Here is a 23,630-nt window from a genome sequence, read left to right as displayed (position 1 = left end):
GTGGAGGGACTATCTACAGAGTCTCTGTGGGTGGAAGTTACGAACAGCAAAGGGTCGAAAACTTTGCTGGGTGTATTCTATAGGCCGCCCAATAGTGACAGGGAAGTTGAAGTGCAGATAGGGAAACAGATTCTGGAGAGATGTATTAATAACAGAGTTGTTGTGATGGGAGACTTCAATTTCCCAAGCATCGACTGGAATATCCCTAGGGTAAGGGGTTTGGATGGGGAGGAGTTTGTTAGGTGTGTTCAGGAAGGTTTCCTGACACAGTATGTGGATAAGCCTACGAGGGGAGAAGCTGTACTTGACCTGGTACTGGCGAATGAACCAGGGCAGGTGATGGATCTCTCGGTAGGAGAGCATCTTGGGAATGGTGACCATAATTCTATCTCCTTCACAATTGCATTGGAACAAGATAGGATCAGGCAGGCTAGGAAGGTGTTTGTCTGGAGTAAGGGGAGATACGAAGAAGTCAGGAAGTTACTTGGACAAATAAACTGGAAGGAGGCGTTCTTAGGGAAAAGTACCGAAGGAAGGTGGCGGATATTCAAGGAATGTTTGTCTGGAACTATGCATGACAACGTTCCGATGAGACAAGGGGGTTTTGGTAGGTTGCGGGAACCGTGGTGCACGAAGGCTGTGTTGAACCTAGTCAGGAGGAAAGGGAAGGTGTACAAAAGGTTCAGGAAACTAGGAGAGGTTAAGGATCTTGAGGAGTATAAGGACTGTAGAAAGGAGCTTAAAAGGGAAATTAGAAGAGCCAGAAGGGGTCATGAGAAGACCTTGGCGGGTAAGATTAAGGAGAATCCCAAGGCCTTCTATAAATATGTGAAAGGTAAAAGGATGAGAAGAGAAGGGATAGGACCTATAAAAAGGTGAAGGGGGAAAGGTCTGTGTGGAACCAGAAGAAATGGCAGAGGTGCTTAATGAGTACTTTGCCTCAGTATTCACGGTGGAAGCTGATCTGGGAGATTTTGCTACGGATTTGCAGCAGATGGAAAAGATTGAGTTTGTGGATATTAAGGTGGAGGATGTGTTAGAACTTCTGAATCAAGATAGATAAGTCGCCGGGACCAGATGGGATGTACCCCAGGATACTGTGGGAGGCGAGGGAAGTGATTGCAGAGCCCCTGGCGACGATCTTTGCGTTGTCAATGGAGACGGGAGAGGTTCCAGAAGATTGGAGGATTGCGGATGTAGTCCCTATTTTCAAGAAAGGGAACACAGATAGCCCGGGAAATTACCGACCGGTGAGTCTGACCTCAGTGGTTGGTAAGCTGATGGAGACGTTTCTGAGGGACAAGATTTACGAGCATTTGGAGAGATTTGACATGATCAGGAATAGTCAGCATGGATTTGTCAAGGGCAGGTCGTGCCTTACGAGCCTAGTTGAGTTCTTCGATAATGTGACTGAACACATTGACAAAGGAAGTGCAGTGGACGTGGTGTACATGGCCTTCAGCAAGGCGTTTGATAAGGTCCCCCATGCAAGACTTCTTGAGAAGGTGAGAGGGCATGGGATCCAAGGGCCTTTGGCCTTGTGGATCCAGAACTGGCTTGCCTGCAGAAGGCAGAGAGTGGTTGTGGATGGGTCTTTTTCTGAATGGAGGTCAGTCACCAGTGGAGTACCCCAGGGATCTGTTCTAGGACCCTTGCTGTTTGTCATTTTCATAAATGACCTGGATGAGGAAGTGGAGGGATGGGTAAGTAAGTTCGCTGATGACACGAAGGTCGGTGGTGTTGTGGATGGTCTGGAAGGATGTCAAAAGTTGCAGCAGGACATAAATAGGGTGCAGGACTGGGCAGAGAAGTGGCAGATGGACTTCAACGCGGATAAATGTGTAGTCGTCCATTTTGGCAGAACCAACGGGATGAACGAGTACACTATCAAGGGCAGGAGTCTTAGTAGTGTTGAAGAGTAGAAGGATCTTGGGGTCCGGGTCCACAGGACTCTTAAATCGGCCTCGCAGGTGGAGGAGGTGGTCAAGAAGGCGTATGGTGTACTGGCCTTCATTAATCGAGGGATTGAGTTTAGGAGTCGGGAGGTAATGCTGCAACTTTATAAGACCCTTGTCAGGCCTCATTTGGAGTACTGTGCGCAGTTCTGGTCGCCTCACTATAGGAAAGACGTAGAAGCTATTGAAAGGGTACAGAGGAGATTTACAAGGATGTTGCCTGGACTGGGAGGCATGCCTTATGAAGTTAGGTTGAGGGAGCTGGGTCTCTTTTCCCTGGAGAGACGAAGGTTGAGAGGTGACCTGATAGAAGTTTATAAAATGTCGAGAGGAATAGATAGGGTGGATTCTCAGGGGCTATTTCCCCGGGTTGAAATGGTCGCTACGAGAGGACACAGATTTAAGGTGCGGGAAGGAAAGTACAGAAGTGATGTTAGGGGTAAGTTTTTCACTCAGAGGGTGGTGAGTGAATGGAATCGGCTGCCGTCAGTGGTGGAGGAGGCGAACTCGCTGGGGTCTTTTAAAAGACTTCTGGATGAGTATATGGGGTTTTATGGGATTGGGGGTTATAGATAGGTCTATAGATTGGTAGGTGTTGATGTGATCGGCGCAACTCATGGGCCAAAGGGCCTGTTTGTGCTGTAGTGTTCTATGTTCTAAAATGTGTTAGTATAAATTCGGTCTGAAGATAAGACAAACTGATTATATGTTTGCGATTTGTTTTTTTAAGGCAATGCATTCTTTATATCAGAGTTTGATAAATGAGACAAACAACAAAGAGATGATGATCAGTCTGGCTTTCTGTTGCAAGAAAATCAAAGCATCTGGCAGAGGAAAGAATGTGTTGTGACAGATACCTGAACAACCAGGATGTTGGTTAGTCAGCCAGTGAGAAAAGGGGTAGGTAAGGAATTTTTACTTAAGCTTTACTTTTACTTCAGTCTATTGGATCATAAGATCTAGCAACTCAATGTCAGAGGAAAAAAAAGACACCAAGTAAAACTTTGGGCTTTTAAATTAAGTTACAAAAGTCCTTAGCCAGATTGCAACACCAGTATTCTGGTTCTTTAAAACTCCCTCTAGCTCTTCAACGATGGGAAAAAAAAACACAATCTCTTGCTAACACACTCCTCCACAAATCAATTCTGCTCTGCAATGTTTTTGTCCAACTATAATTCTCCAGTATTGGACTGTGGTTATGTCACCATAATGGCCTCCAAAAACACTCAGCACAGCAGGCCAGATTCCCTGATTTGTTATTTCTAAGATGGCAAATTCTATCACTTAATGCAGCCTACTAATTCACATGCCTCAAATCTGTTAAAATATTTCCATGAAGATTTGAATCCAAATGTTAAATGATGGGAGTTAAAAACTATTGGTGGAATTATGAAAAATGACAAAGCATCATTTCTGACATGAAAATTGGTACAATGCCCAGCGGAGCATCCAGATCACTATCTTGAGGCACTTTGAAATTTTCTTTCCTCCTCACACAAAAGACGTCTCACCTCAGATGCAAACTACCTGATTCACCACCCTGAGGGTCATCTGAGCACTGCAATCAAGGGGATGCTGCATTTAAGCAGCTCCACAACACACACTCTCATTCAAGCCAGGATAATGGCAGCCAGATTTCCAGCTCCCACCTCATTCAATGACTGGATGTGGTAGAGAAGAGACGGGCAACATTCTACCCTCGGGTTAGGTGGTGGCCTCCCAGCAAGGTGATGAATCCTGTCTGGGATGCAGTGACAGCAGCAGTCAGTGCCAGCAGCATGATAAAAAGGATGGGGGTCCAATGTCAGAGAAAGTTGAATGACCTCCTCTGATTTGGAAGAGTAAATGCCCCATCTCCCTTTGGCATTCAACCCTTGGGTCATCTCTGGAGTGTCACTATGAACTTACAAGTTGCCACCTTGCTGGTTTCCAGCACAGAAACTCACAGCATCATCTTCAAACAGCCTTGGCATTCATCAGATCCCCTACCTGCCTACTGCAGTGCTCATACATGCTAGTTGTTCTCAACCTCAAATCTGCCAGGCATCTAACTCACAATATCCCTTTCAGTGTCCCTGCAGAAGACAGGCCATAACAGACACAAGAGAGAGAAAATGGGCAGTGCTATGTCCAAGTTGAGGGTTCTGACACCCTTTGAGGAAAGGGCTATGGAGCTTGCAGGGAAGGGCCAGAATGGGCCTGCACCAAGAGCTCAGTTGGTTTGCAACATCTTCCACACGAGCAGTCCCAAGTGACTTATTTACTGTCCAAACCCCTGACCAAGCAATGTACTGAAATCATGTCCCTTGCCTTGCAGAATCAGCAACCGATGAGTTTCAGGCATCAACAAGCAAAGCCCCCCTCCAGCCACCAGCTCAGAGGAGATCTGAGAGGTACGAAGAAGATGCATCACAGATATCACCCACACCATCTACTATCACAGATGAACCTAACAGGCAGATTTCTGAATCACCAGCTGGTGAGCACCACACTGCTGCTGATACACATTAGGGGGACACAGGAACATCCCAGGAATCGAGCAGTCGGAGGTTTGCTGGATCTCAGGACATAGCTATGTTCCAGTCAGGTGTTGTGCCTTTGGTCATATTCCTCCCTCCGCTACTAGATATGCAGAGGTGGAGCTGGAAATATGTGGAAGGTTTGTCAGTAATCCTGCGACTGTGAGGCCAAACAGGGGAATCCCAGAGCCTTCAGTCACAGGATATGTTGCCAGCGTTTCGTGACACCCAGGCCATCACTGCAAGGGTGGTGACTGCAGTGGAAAGCCTGGAGCAAGATGTCAGAGCCATGACTGGCAAACTCCAAGGCAGGGCTTAATCTCCGAGGACCATAGCTGAGGGCACCAAGACCATAGTGTAGACAGAGGATCATTGTTGACAGCTTCAACACCATGGTGCAGACACTGGCAGGCCTCCTGGACTGGCAGTGCCAGATGACATAAGAACATAAGAAATAGGAGCAGGAGTAGGCCATCTAGCCCTTCGAGCCTGCCCCGCCATTCAATAAGATCATGGCTGATCTGTCGTGGCTCAGTTCCACATTCCCGCCCTCTCCCCATAACCCTTAATCTCCTTGCCTATCAAAAACCTATCAACCCGCGTCTTAAAAATATTGAGCGAGGCAGCCTCCACCACTTCAACGGGCAGAGAATTCCAGAGGGGGCTTCTGGTGCTCACTCATGTTACCTCTCTGTCCCATGGAACAACCCCAGGGCTCATGAGCCCCCAGAAAGAGGGGGAAACACCGAAGACCATCCTGGGCCCTTTCACCCAGGAGACCCTGGAAGTGACTGGCCTTCTGAATCCCCCCCTTCCTCAGACCAGTGCTTCTCAGAGATAGTGGGCAGAACAGGGTGACGCAGCAACATCAGGGCCACCCAAAGTCAACCAGGTCCCTCCAAGTGCAGGTCCTCCAGGGGATGCCCACCAAGGGCATTGAAGGCAGCAAGTTGTGGAGGGCAGCAGGCTACCTCCACTCTTGATGTGCATCCTGGGAATATACTTGGATGTAGTGGGAGGGCTCGAAAGGTAAGGAGTTTTAGGGACACAGAGTGGGCATGAGTGAACTTAGACACTTATTTGGGGTTCAAAATCATTTGTCATGAAAGCACATCACCTTGTGAACAAAAGGTTTTAATAACATTTAAGGCTTCTGACCCTTCGCCCACTGTGATAGATCCTCACCCCATCTGGACACAATTTTTTCCAAAACCCTCAGTATAATGTGAACAGTAAGGTGAACTCAAATCAAAAGGAACATACATCTTGGAAGGATTCCGGCATTAATCAGTAAAGCCTAAGCCTAGCCCCTTATCCCCCTCTAGAGCTACAGGTCAGAGGGGTGTGGCTCTGACCATCACTTGCACATCGGGCAGTAAGTCAGCATGGTGGCTGCTGACAGACGGATATGAGCAAAACCTGAGGAACTTGAGCTTTCTTTGCTGACAGAATCATCACCACCCCAGTGCTAGGCATGCACAGGGTCTACCCAGCCCAGCACCCTGATGAGATGTTTCTTAAGTGGGCACCCTCCCATAGACACGGAGATGGTCACAAAGATCTTGGGTGGGGGGGGGGGGGGGGGGGGGGCGGCTGGGCAGTTGTAAAGCTACCAGACAACATGGTGGTCCAAGTCTACAAACTGGAAAGCAATGAGGGCATCCATGCAAACTTTCACTCTGCCTGGCTCCTCTTCAGGCTCTCTCCCAACTCACTCCTGGACTTCCTCCTCGTTACAGGAAACGTCCCACTCCTCCTGCTGTTCAGTGAGGATGTTTCCTGCTGCTGTGCTAAGTTATGGAGGACACAGCAGACAGTGACATGCGGGGGTCCTCGCAAGACTGTTCTGTAAGCACCTCCCCCCCGCCACCACTGTCAAGGCAGCAGAAGCACATCTTCAGCAGGTTGACGCACCACTCAGTAACAACCCAAGTGCCACTGTGAGCCTCATTATAATAGGTCTTTGCTTTGGTCTCAGGCCTCCTCATAGGTCTCATTGAGGACAGCTGATTGAAAATAGTGCAGCACAGGAACAGACCTTTCAGCCCTCAAGTTTGCACTGATTATGACGCCTGCCTATACTAAAACTGTATGCACTTAGAGTCCGTTCCCATCCTATTCATGTATTCTTCTAGATGCCCCTTAAATGCCACTATCCTACCTGCTCCCACGTCACCGGGCAGCGTTCCAGACATTCACTCTTAAAAAAAAATCCTGCCTCTCACATCTCGTCTAAACTTTTCTTCACACACCTTAAACCTATGTCCCCTAGTACTTGACTTTTCTACCCTAGGAAAGAGCATCTGACTACCTACTCTGTTCATGCCACTCAATCTTATAAACCTCTATCAGGTCTCCCCTCAACCTCCATCGTTACAGCGAGAACAAACCAAGTTTATACAACATCTCCTCATAACTAATACCCTCCAGACCAGGCAACATCTTGGTAAACCTCTTATGTACCCTCTCCAAAGCTTCCACATCCTTCTAATAGTGTGGCCACCAGAATTGTACATAATATTCCAAATGAGGCCTAATTAAGGTTCTGTCTAGCTGCAGCATGACCTGCCAATTTTTATACTCAATGCCCCAATGAAGGCAAGCATGCTGTATGCATTCTTGACTACCTTATCCACCTGCGTTGCCACTTCGTGATCAGTGAACATGTATGCCCAGATCTCTCTGCCTGTCAATACACCGAAGGCTTCTACCATTAACTGTATCATTACTACATGCATTGCACATTCCAAAACACATTATCTCACATTTGTCCAAATTAAACTCCATTTGCCATTTCTCCACCCAAGTTTCCAATTGGTCTATATCTTGCTGTATCTTCTGACAATCCTCTTCATTATCCCGCAACTGCACCAATTTTTGTGTTGCCTGCGAATTTAATAATCAGACCAGCTACATTTTCCTCCAAATCATTTATATATACTGCCAAACAACAAAGATTCCAGAATTGGGCACCACTAATCACAGTCTTCCATTCAGAAAATCACCCGTCTACTGCTACCCTCTGTTTTCAATGCCCAAACCAGTTCTGTAACCATCTTGCCAGCTCTAATCCCATGTGACTTCATCTTTCATACCAGTTTACCATAAGGTACCTTGTCAAAGGCTTTACTGAAGTCCTTTTTTTAAAATTTTAAAATCAAATTGTAAGTCATTGTTTAAAGCAAGGGTAGCACTATTTATTTTATGTAAAAAAGTGTTCTAAATTTAAAGGGTTTAGTCATGGCAGGAAAGCTCGAGGCTGTGGTTTGCTCCTCCTGCTTTACGTAGGAGGCTAAGCACATTTCTAGTGCCCTGGACCAGCATGTGTGCAGGAAGTGTGTCCATCTGCAGTTCCTGGAAGCTTGAGTTTTAGAGCTGGAACAGCAGCTGGAGACACTGTGGAGCAGCCACGAGTCTGACAGCATTACGGATAGCACATTTAAAGAAGTGGTCACACTGCAGCTGAAGGGACTTGAGGAAGGAAGGGTATGGATGGCCACCAGGCAGTACAAGAGAGACAGGCAGGTAGTTCAGGAGTCCCCTGGGGTCCCATTCATAAATCAGTATTCCGTTTTGGAGGCTGACGAGGACAATGGCTCCTCCAGGGAGTACAGAAAGAGCCACGCTTCTAGCATCATAAGCAGCCTGTCAGTACAGGAGAGGCAGAAGAGAGGAGAATTCTATTGTCAGGAGTACAGGTTGGCACTATTGTGGATGTCAGTGTGACTGTAGGATGGTGTGTTGCCTTCCTGATGCCAGAGTCCAGGATGTCACTGAATAGCTGCAGGGCATCCTGAAGGGGAGGCTGATAAGGCAGAAATCATAGTATGTGATCTTCCTGATTGTGTCACTGGGGGTGGGTCTGGAAACATTGCATTCTGAAATCTCAAAAACCGTATTTAACGTCTCGGGATATTTTGTAGCCATTAAGCAGGATTTGTGTTTGCAGCTAACAGAACTGCTAAATCACGTCCTATACATTTGGCATGGGAATCCAGCTTTCCAGCTGGTTTAATGCTTAACCCTTTTACGAGAACATCCAGCATCAGAAGAGATCTTGCTCAAAACAAGCATATTTTCATAAAAATGCCATTTTACAAAACAGACATGGCATCGCAAATACCTTAAAAGCTGTTGTATTTTTGTTAAATATATGAGCAATAAAATTGCTTATACTACACACACACACATACATTAAGGCACATAAGTGAATTGTAGGATGGGAATGCACCATCTTAAAAACTGGTGAAAGCAGACTCAATATTAACATTCAAAAAGAGCTTGGATAAGTATTTGAGGGAAAAATGTTCAGGGTTTTGGGGAAGGACAAAGAAATAAGATTTTTCTGAGAAATGGAATAGGCACGAGGGACCAAATGGTTTTTTTCTGCACTGTATCATTCTATGATTATTAATACATAATTGTGGAGATTGCCACATCTATTAGGCTTTAGTAAAAAAAAATGAATGAAACAATTTACCATATGAATTCATCCATGTGAATAACCCTCTCATTGTTCGTTGGAGCGAGCGGAATGAAGGTTGCACACAGAGTTAAGGTAAGTGATCACCTTTGTAAAGATTTTCGCGGGTTTTTTAACGATATTTCTGCTTTACAAGTTAGACAGGAAGTGGGCCGTGGGGCTTTGTGGAAAGGGATTTTTTTTACCGTGCGAAGTATAAAAGGGGGATTGCTGTAGACAGTGGGCAGTGGAGTGAGAGGGAAGCAGAGTGAGCTGTAAGGGCTTTGGAGAAAAGGGCAAAGCAAGTTTAAATTCTTAACTGTGTTTAGAAATCACTAGGAGACTGTGACGGAGGGGCATGTGATGTGCTGTTTCTGTACGATGTGAGAGCTGGTGGACCCCAAGGTCCTTCCCAGTGACCATGTCTGCAATAAGTGCTGGTTGCTTGAAGAACTCCAGCTCAAAGTAGACGAACTGAACTCTGAGCTCCAGACACTGAGGCTCATCGGCCGGTGGCCGGGGGGGGGGGGGGGGGGGGGGGGAGGAGAGAAGGAGAGGGGAGGAAGGAGGAGGAGGAGGGAGGAAGGAAGGAAGGAGGGAGGAAGGAAGGAGGGTGGGGGAGGGAGGAGGAAGAAGGGTGGGGGTGAAGAGAGTGGGGAGGAAGGAGGGGGGAAAAGAGTGTGGGGAGGAAGGAGGAGGGGGAGGAGGAGGGAGGAAGGAGGAAGGAGGGGGGAGTGGGGAGTGGGGAGGAAGGAGGGGGGGACCCAAACGCTGCAGCCTCTCAATCTGCACAACAGGTTTGAGGTTCTTGCTCCCAGTATGGACAAGAATGAGGGCTGTAAGGTTGACGAGCAAACTGCCCACGGTACAGTGATGCAGACACAGGACAAAGAGGAAGAGGAGGAATGTAGTGGTAATTGGGGATAGCGTGGGTAGGGGTATAGACACTGTCTTTTGTCACAATGATAAAGAATACAGAAGTGTGTGTTGTCTGCCTAGTGCTCAGGTCCAGGATGTCTCATCTGGCCTGCAGAGGAACCTGGAGTGGGAGGGTGAGAATCCGGTCATTGTAGTACATGTGGGTGCCAACGACATAGGCAAAATGAGGATCTTAAAGGAGATCTTTTTCGGTATTCAGCAGAAATATATTCCGATGGTAAAGAAGGAATGTAGGAGAAGGGATAACCAGCCATGGTTATCGACAGGAAATAAAGGAGAGTATTAAATTAAAAGCTGATGCGTTTAGAGTGGCTAAAAGTAGTGGGCGATTAGAAGATTGGGACAGGTTTAAAAATCAACAAAGAATGACTAAGAAGTTGATAGAGAAAGGAAGGATAGACTATGAAGCTAAACTAGCACTAAATATGGAAAAGGACAGTAAGAGTTTTTTCAAATATATAAAGAGGAGGAGGCTGGCTAGAGTGAATGTTGGACCCTTAGAGGATGAGAGGGGGGATTTAGTGGTGGGAGATGAGGAAATGGCTGAGGCCCTAAATAAGTTTTTTGTCTCAGTCTTCACGGAGGAGGACGCGAATAGTTTGCCGGATAATAAAGATAGAAGGATGGTAGGAGTTGAGGGCCTGAATGCGATTACTGTCACTAGAGAGGTAGTGCTTGATAGACTAACGGGACTGATGGTGGACAAGTCCCCAGGACCGGATGGAATGCATCCCAGGGTTCTGAAGGAAGTGGCACAGGTGATAGTAGATGCCTTAGTGATTATTTACCAAAATTCACTGGATTCCGGGGAAGTGCCGGAAGATTGGAAAATGGCTAACGTTATGCCGCTGTTCAAAAAAGGTAGCAAGCAAAAGGCAGGGAATTATAGGTCGGTCAGTTTAACGTCTGTAGTTGGAAAAATGCTTGAATCCGTCAAAGAAGAAATAGCGAGGCACCGAGAAAGGAATGATTTGATAGAGCAGACGCAGCATGGATTCGTTAAGGGGAAGTCGTGTTTAACGAATTTATTGGATTTCTATGAGGATATGACTAGTGTGGTAGACAGAGTGGAACTGGTGGATGTGGTGTTTCTAGATTTTCAAAGGGCGTTTGATAAGATACCTCACAAAAGGTTGCTTCAGAAGGTTAGGGTGCACAGAGTTGGGGGTAAGGTGTTAGCGTGGATAGAGGATTGGTTGTCTAATAGAAGGCAGAGAGTTGGTATCAATGGGTGCTATTCTGATTGGCGGTTGGTGACTAGTGGAGTGCCGCAGGGGTCGGTGCTGGGGCCTCAGCTATTTACCATTTATATAGATGATCTGGAGGAGGGGGCTGAGTGTAGGGTGACGAAATTTGCTGATGACACGAAGATGAGTGGAAAAGCAAATTGCACGGAGGGTGTGGAAAGTCTGCAGAGGGATCTGGATAGGCTGAGCGAGTGGGCGAGGATATGGCAGATGAAGTATAATGTTAGCGAGTGTGAGGTTATCCACTTTGGTAGAAATAATAGGAGGGATTACTATTTAAAGGGCGAAAAGCTGCAGCATGCTACGGTGCAGAGGGACCTGGGGGTCCTTGTGCATGAGTCGCAAAAACCCAGTCTGCAGGTGCAGCAAGTGATCAAGAAGGCAAATGGTATGCTGGCCTTTATAGCGAGGGGGATAGAATATAAAAGTAGGGAGGTCTTGCTGCAACTGTACGGGTACTGGTGAGGCTGCAGCTGGAGTACTGTGTGCAGTTTTGGTCGCTGCACTTGCACAAGGATATTTTGGCCTTGGAGGGAGTGCAGAGGAGGTTCACTGGGCTGATACTGGAGATGAGGGGATTGGACTATGAAGAGAGACTAAACAGACTGGGTCTGTACTCGTTGGAGTTTAGAAGGATGGGGGGGATCTTATAGAGACGTATAAGATAATGAAGGGGATGGATAGGGTAGAGGGAGAGATTCTTCCTGCTTAGAACGGACAGCAGGACTAGAGGGGGGCAGTTTAGATCAGAGTTGAGGAGGAACTTCTTCACTCAAAGGGTGGTGAATCTCTGGAATTCTCTGCCCGTTGAAGTGGTGGAGGCTACCTCGCTAAATATATTTAAGTCACGGGTAGATAGGTTTTTGACAGACAAGGGAATTAAGGGTTATGGGGAGAGAGTGGGAAAGTGGAACGGATCCACTTCAGATCAGCCATGATCTTACTAAAAGCAGGGCAGGCTCGAACGGCTAGATGTCCTACTCCTGCTCCTCTTACGTTCTTATATGCTGATGTACCTTAATGAGTCATGGTTTGGATAAATCACAAACCAAAATAACAATTACTTCAAAAAAACTCAATATATTCCACTGAACAAAACATACCTTTCATCATGAAAACCCCACTTACAGTACTGCAGGTCTTATAGCTTAGAATCCAGCCAAATAGGCACCCAAGCACTGACAACAGAGCGTGGTGATGACACATCCCTGCACTGGCAACAGCTACTGAGTGCAGACAAGTACTAAAGTTCAAAGGGCGTATCACTAAATCACAGGGGCATCTTCAAAGGCATTTGCGATTCTATCAGTCACCAAATTATTGAAACTGCCTTTCTGATTTTTACTTCTTCAAATTGCATGCTGGGTTTATTGAGGTTAATGCAGTGGTTTGTACATTTGCTTACAAGCACTCATAGGAATGTAAAATAATACTAAGTATGCTGGCATAGTATTATGTACTGGCATCAGGTCCAAATGTGCTACAAACGCATGTATTGGGGGAATCAAACTGAGGTGGTACAGTAGTCTGGCAAGAGTGATTAAAGGCTATTCTATGTAAATAGTGAAAATGTTGCATCTATTAGCAGGCTTGAGTCTCTAATCTGGATGGAGATGAGAGATGCAGACTCGAAGATTCAGAGGACTCATGTACAAGGGGAGAAATGGTTAATAGAGTGTGGTGGTCAGGGAGCCACTCGGCCAAGGTGAGAGGTCACATGCAGGTCAAGGCAACAACCGGTTGAATGGTTCATAGATAATTTTTTTCTGTAGGCTGGATTTCCTTGAGTGCAGAGTGAACATAAGAACATAAGAAATAGGAGCAGGAGTAGGCCATCTAGCCCTTCGAGCCTGCCCCGCCATTCAATAAGATCATGGCTGATCTGTCGTGGCTCAGTTCCACATTCCCGCCCTCTCCCCATAACCCTTAATCCCCTCTCTTATCAAAAACCCATCAACCCGTGTCTTAAAAATATTTAGTGAGGTAGCCTCCACCACTTCAACGGGCAGAGAATTCCAGAGATTCACCACCCTTTGAGTGAAGAAGTTCCTCCTCAACTCCGTTCTAAACCGCACCCCCTTTATCTTGAGGCTGTGCCCTCTAGTCCTACTATCCTTTCTGAGCGGGAAGAGTCTGTCCACCTCTATCCTATCCATCCCATTCATCATCTTATACGTCTCAATGAGATCTCCCCTCATTCTTCTAAACTCTAACGAGTACAAGCCTAGTTTATTCAGCCTCTCCTCATAGCTCAACCCCCTCAACTCCGGCATCAGCCTAGTAAACCTCCTCTGCACTCCCTCCAAGGCCAAAATATCCTTGCGTAAGTATGGCGCCCAAAACTGCACACAGTACTCCAGCTGCGGCCTCACCAATGCCCTATACAGCCGCAGCAAGACCTCCCTACTTTTATATTCAATCCCCCTCGCTATAAAGGCCAGCATCCCATTCGCCTTCCTGACGACCTGCTGCACCTGCAGGCTGGGTTTTTGCGACTCATGCACAAGGACCCCGAGGTCCCTCTGCACCGTCGCCCGCTGCAGTTTTTCTCCATGTAAGTAATAATCCTTCCTACCATTATTCCTACCAAAGTGGACCACCTCGCACTTGCCAACATTAAATTCCATTTGCCAGTTCCTGGCCCATTCGCCCAGCCTATCTAGATCCTTCTGTAGACTCTCCACACCCTCCGCACAATTTGCCGTTCCTCCAATCTTGATGTCATCAGCAAATTTCGACACCCTACACTCGGTTCCCTCCTCCAGGTCATCTATATAAATGGTAAATAGCTGATGCCCCAGCACCGACCCCTGAGGCACTCCACTAGTCACCATCCGCCAATCCGAATAGCACCCATTGACCCCCACTCTCCGCCTCCTATTTGACAACCAATCCTCTATCCACGCTAACACCCTACCCCCAACTCCATGTCCCCTGACCTTCTGCAATAACCTCTCGTGAAGTACCTTGTCAAACGCCTTCTGAAAATCAAGAAAGACCACATCCACCGGCTCTCCTCTATCCACCGCCCTAGACACATCCTCATAGAACTCCAGTAAATTTGTCAGACACGACTTCCCTTTAATGAAACTGTGCCGCGTCTGCTCTATCAAGCAATTCCCCTCAAGATGCCTCGCTATTTCCTCCTTGATGACGGATTCTAACATTTTACCTACCACAGACGTTAAACTAACTGGCCTATAATTCCCTGCCTTTTGCCTGGCACCCTTCTTAAACAACGGCGTAACATTAGCCATTTTCCAATCTTCTGGCACTTCCCCGGAATCCAGCGACGTCTGGAAAATAACCACCAAGGCATCCACTATCACCTCCGCCATTTCTTTCAGAACCCTCGGATGCATTCCATCCGGTCCTGGCGAGTGCCCCATGACAAGTCCATATTACAGCAAGAACATCAAGCAGGCATTAAGCTTCTTACTTGTACATACAAAGGATCTAATGCCCATTTCAGCTGTGGGTAAAGGATACCTTTTGATTTTGTTATTACCCTAACATGGCAGGTGACATTCTATTTGTGCGACAGTGCATGTACATTCTCCAGTCTATCATGTTGGGGACTTAGGCAGCAGCCTAGCACCTAGAAAATGGTTGTTACAAAACCCTATTTCTAGACTGTAAAATTTCCCTTTTTCAAAAAGAAAACCACAGCAGGCTTCCACCTTTTATGTTTTCAACAAATGCTTTAACATTTTCAAATAACCGTAGCGGTTTTCAAAATATTATACTTATTTCTTCTGTGGGGATTTTGTTCTAGCAATATTACGAGAGTCCTCTTGCCAGCACCATTTATCTTACCTGCACCCCACAACATGATTGCAACAACTTTTCGTAACTTATTTCTCTTACTCACTCACCCAACCCATGACAAAGTTTACCCTCACTTGAAGTAACATCTTTTCCACCACAGGAAGAGATCAAAGAAATTTGAAACAAAGTTAAATAAGTTACAAAATGAAGCCTGTATCTGCACTTCAAGACTGGTGTCACACTGATACAAAACCCACAGATGTGGGTTTTTGCACCATTATGATTCAAGTAGGAGGAGGTTTATATCTCACATTCGAGAAGACTGCAACAGAACCACATGGAAATTAAATTCATCATTTAAAATGGTTGGGGGGGGGGGGGGGGGGGGAGGTGGGAGGTGGGAAGAGGAGGAGGAGGAAACACATGCAGAGACCATTAATGTTAAATTTTTGCACTGTGGAGTTACCAAAACATCCTAGCTAAAAGAAACAAGCTCCAAATGCATGTTTCACAGAATATGACAGCTGGAAAATATTCATATGAAAGTGAAAAACCAAATATCCCAAATTGTTTGAACACCTGACAATGTAGGAGTTGCATAAATGTCTGATTTTTCAATTAATTAAAACATAGGAAAAGTGGAAGTCTCTAATTATGATGAACAATATCTTGGAAAAATATCAAGGCTTGGAAAAGAATCATGCAAGAATGTCATGAAACTTAGTTTCTAAGTTTTAGATACATGAATTTCTCTTACCTTTGTGGTCCACAATTTAACTGTCCAATCAAATGAAGAGGTGACAAACAGATGAGAGAAATCGATCTGTCCCACTGCCATGTGGCAATTGATACCGGTTACTGGACCTTGGTGACCCTCGAACATTTCACCAATACCAGCCTTACTGGAAAACAAGTTTCAGGCTCAATAACTCTCTTCCAGGTAAACATATACAAACTATAAGGCACACAGCTGTAATCTATCATCCATAAGTTATCCATTCATTGACCCAGTTTTGCCCATTTGGTTCAGCAGTTGAAGGATCAGAATACATAGTTCAGTTGCTTCAGCACATCACATGCATTATTCAAAGGTGGCTCAGTTTATTTCATTATACAGTTGATATATTCCACAATCCATCAGAAAAATTGTTTAATTGATTCTTTAAAAATCTCACAAATTATAAATAAGTTACTTTTGAGAGGAATTGAACTCTGGGAGGAATTCCTTGAGAAAATTCAACGATAATTTTTAATGCAAGTACTAAAGTCCTGAAAATATCCACCTTTTGAATATTGAGTTCATCAAATAGTTGTATTAAAATGAAAACAATCTTACCAGGACAAGATGGCAGTATGGGCTGGTGGTTGGCTACTGCTGGTGCTTGTTCGAAGGAAAAAACTTAAGGAAATACAGGTATAAAGTATTTGAACTTTCTATTGTATTTTAGGATGGGCATACTCTTTCTTTGCACCATCTTAGAAATGCCTAGCTGTGGAGTCAGTCTGTTAAGCTGAAAGGTTTAGAGCAGGGATATGGCAGGCAGTGCTAACAAAAATTGATTTCAGTCAATTAAAATAATTAATAACTTGGTAAAGGTATCAAGAAGATCATACTTCAATAAAAAGGTAGCTGACTTGCAAAAGTCTTAAGCACATGAGGACTGAGAGAAGACATCCATAAATAAATAGAAATAAAGGAGGTAGAGGAATTCCTTTCGAATTGCACCACTCGAAGTCAGCACTAATTCCTGTGAAAAATCATGAATGCTATAATGAGAAACTGAATCATATTCATAAGAACATAAGAAATAGGAGCAGGAGTAGGCCATCTAGCCCTTCGAGCCTGCCCCGCCATTCAGTAAGATCATGGCTGATCTGTCGCTGCTCAGTTCCACTTTCCTGCCCTCTCCCCATAACCCTTAATCCCCTTTCTTATCAAAAACCCATCAACCCGCATCTTAAAAATACTTAGCGAGGTAGCCTCCACCACTTCAACGGGCAGAGAATTCCAGAGATTCACCACCCTTTGAGTGAAGAAGTTCCTCCTCAACTCCGTTCTAAACCGCCTCCCCTTTATCTTGAGGCTGTGCCCCCTAGTCCTACAGTTTTTTTTGAGCGGGAAGAGTCTCTCCACCTCTATCCTATCCATCCCATTCATCATCTTATACGTCTCAATGAGATCTCCCCTCATTCTTCTAAACTCTAACGAGTACAAGCCCAGTTTATTCAGCCTCTCCTCATAGCTCAACCCCCTCAACTCCAGTATCAGCCTAGTAAACCTCCTCTGCACTCCCTCCAAGGCCAAAATATCTTTGCGCAGGTGCGGCGCCCAAAACTGCACACACTACTCCAGCTGCGGCCTCACCAATGCCCTATACAGCTGCAGCAAGACCTCCCTACTTTTATATTCAATCCCCCTCGCTATGAAGGCCAGCATCCCATTCGCCTTCCTGACCACCTGCTGCACCTGCAAGCTGGGTTTTTGCGACTCATGCACAAGGACCCCGAGGTCCCTCTGCACCGTCGCCTGCTGCAGTTTTTCGCCCCGTAAGTAATAGTCCTTCCTACCATTATTCCTACCAAAGTGGACTACCTCACACTTGCTAACATTAAATTCCATTTGCCATTTCCTGGCCCATTTGCCCAGCCTATCTAGATCCTTCTGCAGACTCTCCACACCCTCCGCACAATTTGCCGTTCCCCCAATCTTGGTGTCATCAGCAAATTTCGACACCCTACACTCAGTTCCCTCCTCCAGATCATCTATATAAATGGTAAGAAGCTGAGGCCCCAGCACCGACCCCTGGGGCACTCCACTAGTCACCATCCGCCAATCCGAATAGCACCCGTTGACCCCCACTCTCTGCCTCCTATTTGACAACCAGTCCTCTATCCACGCTAACACTCTACCCCCAACTCCATGTCCCTCGACCTTCTGCAATAACCTCTTATGAGGTACTTTGTCAAACGCCTTCTGAAAATCTAGAAAGGCCACATCCACCGGCTCTCCTCTATCCACCGCCCTAGACACATCCTCATAGAACTCCAGTAAATTTGTCAGACACGACTTCCCTTTAATGAAACTGTGCTCCGTCTGCTCTATCAAGCAATTCCCTTCAAGATGCCTCGCAATTTCCTCCTTAATGACAGATTCTAACATTTTACCTACCACAGACGTTAAACTAACCGGCCTATAATTCCCCGCCTTTTGCCTGGCACCCTTCTTAAACAACGGCGTAACATTAGCCATTTTCCAATCATCCGGCACTTCCCCGGAATCCAGCGACGTCTGGAAAATAACCACCAAGGCATCTACTATCACCTCCGCCATCCATGAGCAGTGAAAAGTTTTCAGAAAATTCAAAGATTGAGGCAGGTTGAATAAGATAAACAAGTTTCATCTATAATTTCACAAAAACATTAAATGCCGGAAAATCTCAGCAGATTTGATAGCATCGGTGGAGAGAGAATACAGCCAACAGTTCGAGTCCAGCTGACTTTGTACTTTTGTATGTTCATACATCTTAGTGAGAAACTTGCTGTGGAATTTGGACGGTCGATAGAGATCAATTATTCTAAATGAGAGGCAAGAGAACTGGAACTAAGATTAGATGCTCAAAGGGTGAGAAAGTATAAGAGTGGTAAATTTACCCTGGGGGGTAAATTTGCAAAGGCTATGCAGGGAGGTTTAAACTGATTCGGAGGGGGGGTGGGATCCTGAGTAGAGGGGGTGAAAGTGAGGGGGGCATAGATGGGGACTGCAATGCACGGCATCGCGGGGGTGGGGTGGAGCAGGGTTTGAAATGCGTATACTTTAATGCGAGGAGTATTCGCAATAAAGTAGATGAACTTGCAGCGTGAATCAGTACCTGGGACTTTGATGTTGTGGCCATTTCAGAGACGTGGATAGAGCAGGGTCAGGAATGGTTGTTGCAGGTTCCGGGGTACAAATGCTTTAGTTGGAGTAGAGAAGGAGGTAGAAGGGGGGGGAGGGGTAGCATTATTAGTCAAGGACTGTGTCACAGTGTCAGAGAGGAAGTTTGATGAGGACTTGTCTGTTGAGGTAGTATGGGCAGAGATTAGAAATAGGAGAGGAGAGGTCACCCTGTTGGAAGTCTTTTATAGACCTCCTAAAAGTTCTAGAGAGGTTGAGGAAAGGATTGCGGAGACGATCCTGGTTAGGAGTGAAAGTAATAGGGTAATTGTTATGGGGGACTTTAACTTCACTAATATTGATTGGAATTGCTATAGCTCTAGCTCGTTAGAGGGGGCAGTTTTTGTACAAAGCGTGCAGGAAGGTTTTTTGACTCAGTATGTTGATAGGCCAACTAGAGGTGAGGCTATATTGGATTTGGTGCTGGGAAATGAGCCAGACCAGGTGCTGGACTTGGAAGTTGGTGTGCATTTTGGTGATAGTGACCACAATTCGGTTACGTTCACCTTAGTGATGGAAAGGGATAGGCATGAACCTCGGGTCAGTAGTTTTAGCTGGGGGAAGGGTAATTATGAGGCTATTAGGAGAGAATTAGGAAGCATAGGTTGGACTAGGAGACTACAGGGACTGGGAACGTCCGAAATGTGGAGTTTTTTCAAGGAGCAGCTACTGCGAGTCCTTGATAGGTATGTCCCTGTCAGGCAAGGAGGAATTGGTAGAGCTAGGGAACCATGGTGCACTAAAAAAGTTGATTCGTTGGTTAAAAAGAAAAAGGAGGCTTATGTTCCGATGAGACTTGAGGGATCAGGTAGTGCACTAGAAAGCTTTACATTGGCTAGGAGGGAGTTGAAGAGTGAATTAAGGGCTAAAAGAGGACATGAGAAGACTTTGGCTGATAGGATTAAGGAGAATCCTAAGGCGTTCTATAGGTATGTTAAGAACAGAAGGTTGGTTAGGGCAAGATTAGGGCCAGTTACAGACAGCAGAGGGAAGTTGTGTGTGGAACCGGAAGAGACTGGTGAGGCATTGAACCAATATTTCTCTTCGGTGTTCACGCAGGGGGACATGAATGTAGCTGAGGAGAACACTGGGTTGCAGGGGTGTAAACTAGACAGTATTGCAGTTGATAAGGGGGACGTGCTGGATATTCTTGAGGGTTTGAAAATAGATAAGTCCCCTGGTCCGGACGGGATTTACCCTAGGATTCTCTGGGAGGCAAGAGAAGTGATTGCAGAGCCTCTGGCTCTGATCTTCAGGTCGTCGTTGGTCTCAGGTATAGTACCGGAAGATTGGAGGATAGCGAACGTTGTCCCGTTGTTTAAGAAGGGGAACAGAGACTTCCCCGGGAATTATAGACCGGTAAGTCTTACTTCTGTTGTGGGCAAGGTTTTAGAAAAAATTATTAGGGATAGGATTTATAGTTATTTGGAGAGTAATGAATTGATTGGAGATAGTCAGCATGGTTTTGTAGCGGGTAGGTCGTGCCTTACTAACCTTATTGAGTTTTTTGAGAAAGTGACCAAAGAGGTGGATGGGGGAAAGGCAGTTGACGTGGTATATATGGATTTTAGTAAGGCGTTTGATAAGGTTCACCATGGTAGGCTTCTGCAGAAAATGCAGATGTATGGGATTGAGGGTAATCTAGGAAATTGGATCAGGAATTGGCTAGCAGATAGGAGACAGAGGGTGGTGGTTGATGGTAAATATTCGTCATGGAGTTCAGTTACGAGTGGTGTGCCTCAGGGATCTGTTTTGGGGCCACTGCTGTTTGTAATTTTTATTAATGATCTGGATGAGGGTATAGTTGGGTGGATTAGTAAATTTGCTGATGACACCAAAGTCGGAGGTGTGGTAGGTTGTGAGGAAGGGTGTCGTTGTTTGCAGGGTGACTTAGACAGGTTGCAGAGCTGGGCCGAGAGGTGGCGGATGGAGTTCAATGTGGAGAAGTGTGAGGTAATTCACTTTGGTAGGAATAACAGATGTGTCGAGTATAGGGCTAACGGGAGGACTCTGAATAGTGTGGATGAACAGAGGGATCTAGGTGTATGTGTACATAGATCCCTGAAAGTAGGGAATCAAGTAGATAAGGTTGTAAAGAAGGCATATGGTGTCTTGGCGTTTATTGGTAGGGGGATTGAATTTAGGAGTCGCAGCATCATGATGCAACTGTACACAACTCTGGTGCGGCCGCACTTGGAGTACTGTGTGCAGTTCTGGTCCCCACATTACAGGAAGGATGTGGAGGCTTTGGAGAGGGTGCAGAGGAGGTTTACCAGGATGTTGCCTGGTATGGAGGGGAGGTCCTATGAGGAGAGACTGAGGGATTTGGGGTTGTTTTCACTAGAAAGAAGGCAGCTAAGAGGGGATCTTATTGAAACATATAAGATGATTAGAGGTTTAGATAGGGTGGATAGTGATAGTCTTTTTCCTTGGATGGAGAAAGCTAGCACGAGGGGGCATGGCTTTAAATTAAGGGGGGGTAGTTATAGGACGGATGTCAGGGGTAGGTTCTTTACCCAGAGGGTGGTGAGGGATTGGAATGCCCTGCCTGCTGCAGTTGTAAATGCGCCTAGTTTGGGGGTGTTTAAGAGATCCGTGGATAGGTTTATGGATGAAAAGGGATTGGTTTAGGTTAGAGGGTCATTGTTTTTTAACTGGTCGGCGCAACATCGTGGGCCGAAGGGCTTGTTCTGCGCTGTAATGTTCTATGTAAGGGCAGACCAAAGTGTGATTCCATGAAAAGGGTAAAGCTTTGGAGGACACATTACTGGAAGCATTTCCATGGTAACAAAAAGCAAAGTACATAGAACCATTTGTGGCTTCGAAAAACGGTGAAGTTGGAGGTCACCATAAAATCTACAAACAGTACAGAAATTGACTACACTGCAGCAGAATGAATCTCTGACCAAGAAGCAGGCCGTATATGAAGTTGAGAAACCAGTAGGACAGTTATATAATTAGCAGGTAACAGCAGCAGCAGGAGAAAGGCTGTAGGCTAGACAAGGTCACCTTAAAACATAAGCAACACTGCAGACATCTGGACTTTAAGTGCAGTTCAGTGGAGAAGAGTCGGGAGACATGCATTTGGGAGCCAAATTTGACCAAAAATCCAGTGCTCACTAATGAAAACAACAAGCATGTATGATCAAGGGGAGGGCAGTGAGCTCACATAAACAAGCAGTTAATTAGTAATTAGGGCTGAAATGCACCCATAATTAGAAGCTAGGGAGTGTAAACTGTGAAGGAAGGGTTGCACAGCAAAAAACTCCAGGGAGTTGTCAACTCAGCAGCTATCTTGAAGCAAACATTACATTCAGATATTCAAATATACAGGATAAAATGACAGAAAAATTCAGTTAATTTAGGACTGGCATATCTAAAATGTAAAAGACTGGACGACTGAGTGAGTTGACAAAAGAAATTCACTGGCAGCTGTTATTTGAGTTTTCAAAAGATCTTTGACATGGAAGGGACTTGGTAAACGCAAGGTAAATGGGATTAAGGGAAATATGATAACATCAAAGAGTTATGAGAAGGGCAAAAATCAGAGAACAATGATTAATGGATGTTATTCAGATGGTAATGATGTGAAAAGGGTTGTCCCCGGGGTGTCATTAAATAGAAATAGAATGACTCAGCAGAACACCAAAACTTGCAGATGACACATCTTCATATATTAGCATATCGCATCAGTTAACCCTTCTTTTCTAGAGCAGGAGGGCATCATTAAGAGAGCGATCAAGGACTCAGGAGAAATGGTAGAACGTGGAGTGCTGTCAGGAACACTATCTTCTTTGAGAAACCCAAATAAATATTTGAAGCAGAGGAAGAGATAGCAAAATGGGAACTGAGCAGAGTGGCAGGACAAGTTTAAAATTACTCAGATAGAGATGCTGTGGGTAAATGATCACTCTGTGTTGTGAACATTTTTCGTTTTGTCTCAACCAGAAACAAATAACGAATCAAATAATTTCAGCAATAGTGAAAAAAAAAAATGTAATCATTCCCAAAATACCCCAACCATCCCCCCAACCCACCAAATACTCTTCCTAGAATGAGGTGGGGAATTCCAGTTCATATGGAACTTATTTCCTTATTGACCATCAGAAAGAAAAAAAAAACACTAGACAAAAAAATGTCAAATCATGACTATATAGAAAATCCAACCAGAGATTTCTAACTGAAGATAAATGAATCCTTTTCCCTCTCCCCATTCAGGTCCTATGATTCTGCTGTTTCATCAGAGCACACCAGTGGCATGGTATCAAAATCAGATTTTGCATTGCATTTTCCTTAATTTTGCACCTAGGAAAATAAGCAGAAGTTGTATATGCCTCTAATAATGATTTATACCATATCACCCAATTACAATTGCTTCCTAAAAATTCTTCTGCTTTTTCATAAACTAAGGGGTCTTCAAACATTTCCTACCACGTTGAATCAAATAGCAGTTTTACACCATCCTCCCACAAAAAACTTGCAGTTCATATATTTGAAGATTTAGGACGGAAATGTTTGGTATGGTGGATTTACCGATTTTTTTTTTCACAAAGCAGTTTCCTTTCAGATTTGTGTCTTTGAGTTTCATTGTAAATTGTTACCATAGATTTGGCAAGAGATACAACAAAATTCTTGAAAAAAAAAACTAATGGTCAAAAGGAGATTATAAGTAATTCATGCTAATATTGTAAATTCATACATCAACATCTTGTGAAATGCTTTGATCAATATGTTATTCCAGCATATGCTGCAGTAAAGACTGGAACAGGAGTTCCTATTCTTCAAAATAATATGTGCACACTTCCA

General features: G+C 45.1%; 1 protein-coding gene across 1 annotated transcript in view; it reads right to left on the bottom strand.

Moving 5' to 3' along the window:
- dync1i1a (dynein cytoplasmic 1 intermediate chain 1a) overlaps positions 1-23,630 on the bottom strand; it is a 223,370-nt gene that overhangs the window by 24,274 nt on the left and 175,466 nt on the right. Inside the window, exon 14 of the mRNA XM_080216678.1 lies at positions 15,648-15,792. Coding sequence (XP_080072804.1) covers positions 15,648-15,792 — 145 coding nt within the window. The remainder of the gene's footprint in view (positions 1-15,647; positions 15,793-23,630) is intronic.

The sequence above is a fragment of the Carcharhinus amblyrhynchos genome, chromosome 2 (genome assembly GCF_965287045.1).
Source record: "Carcharhinus amblyrhynchos chromosome 2, sCarAmb.v2.hapA, whole genome shotgun sequence".
NCBI lineage: Eukaryota > Metazoa > Chordata > Chondrichthyes > Carcharhiniformes > Carcharhinidae > Carcharhinus > Carcharhinus amblyrhynchos.
Note: the sequence above shows the minus strand (reverse complement) of the source record. Positions and strands in the feature narration are given on the sequence as shown.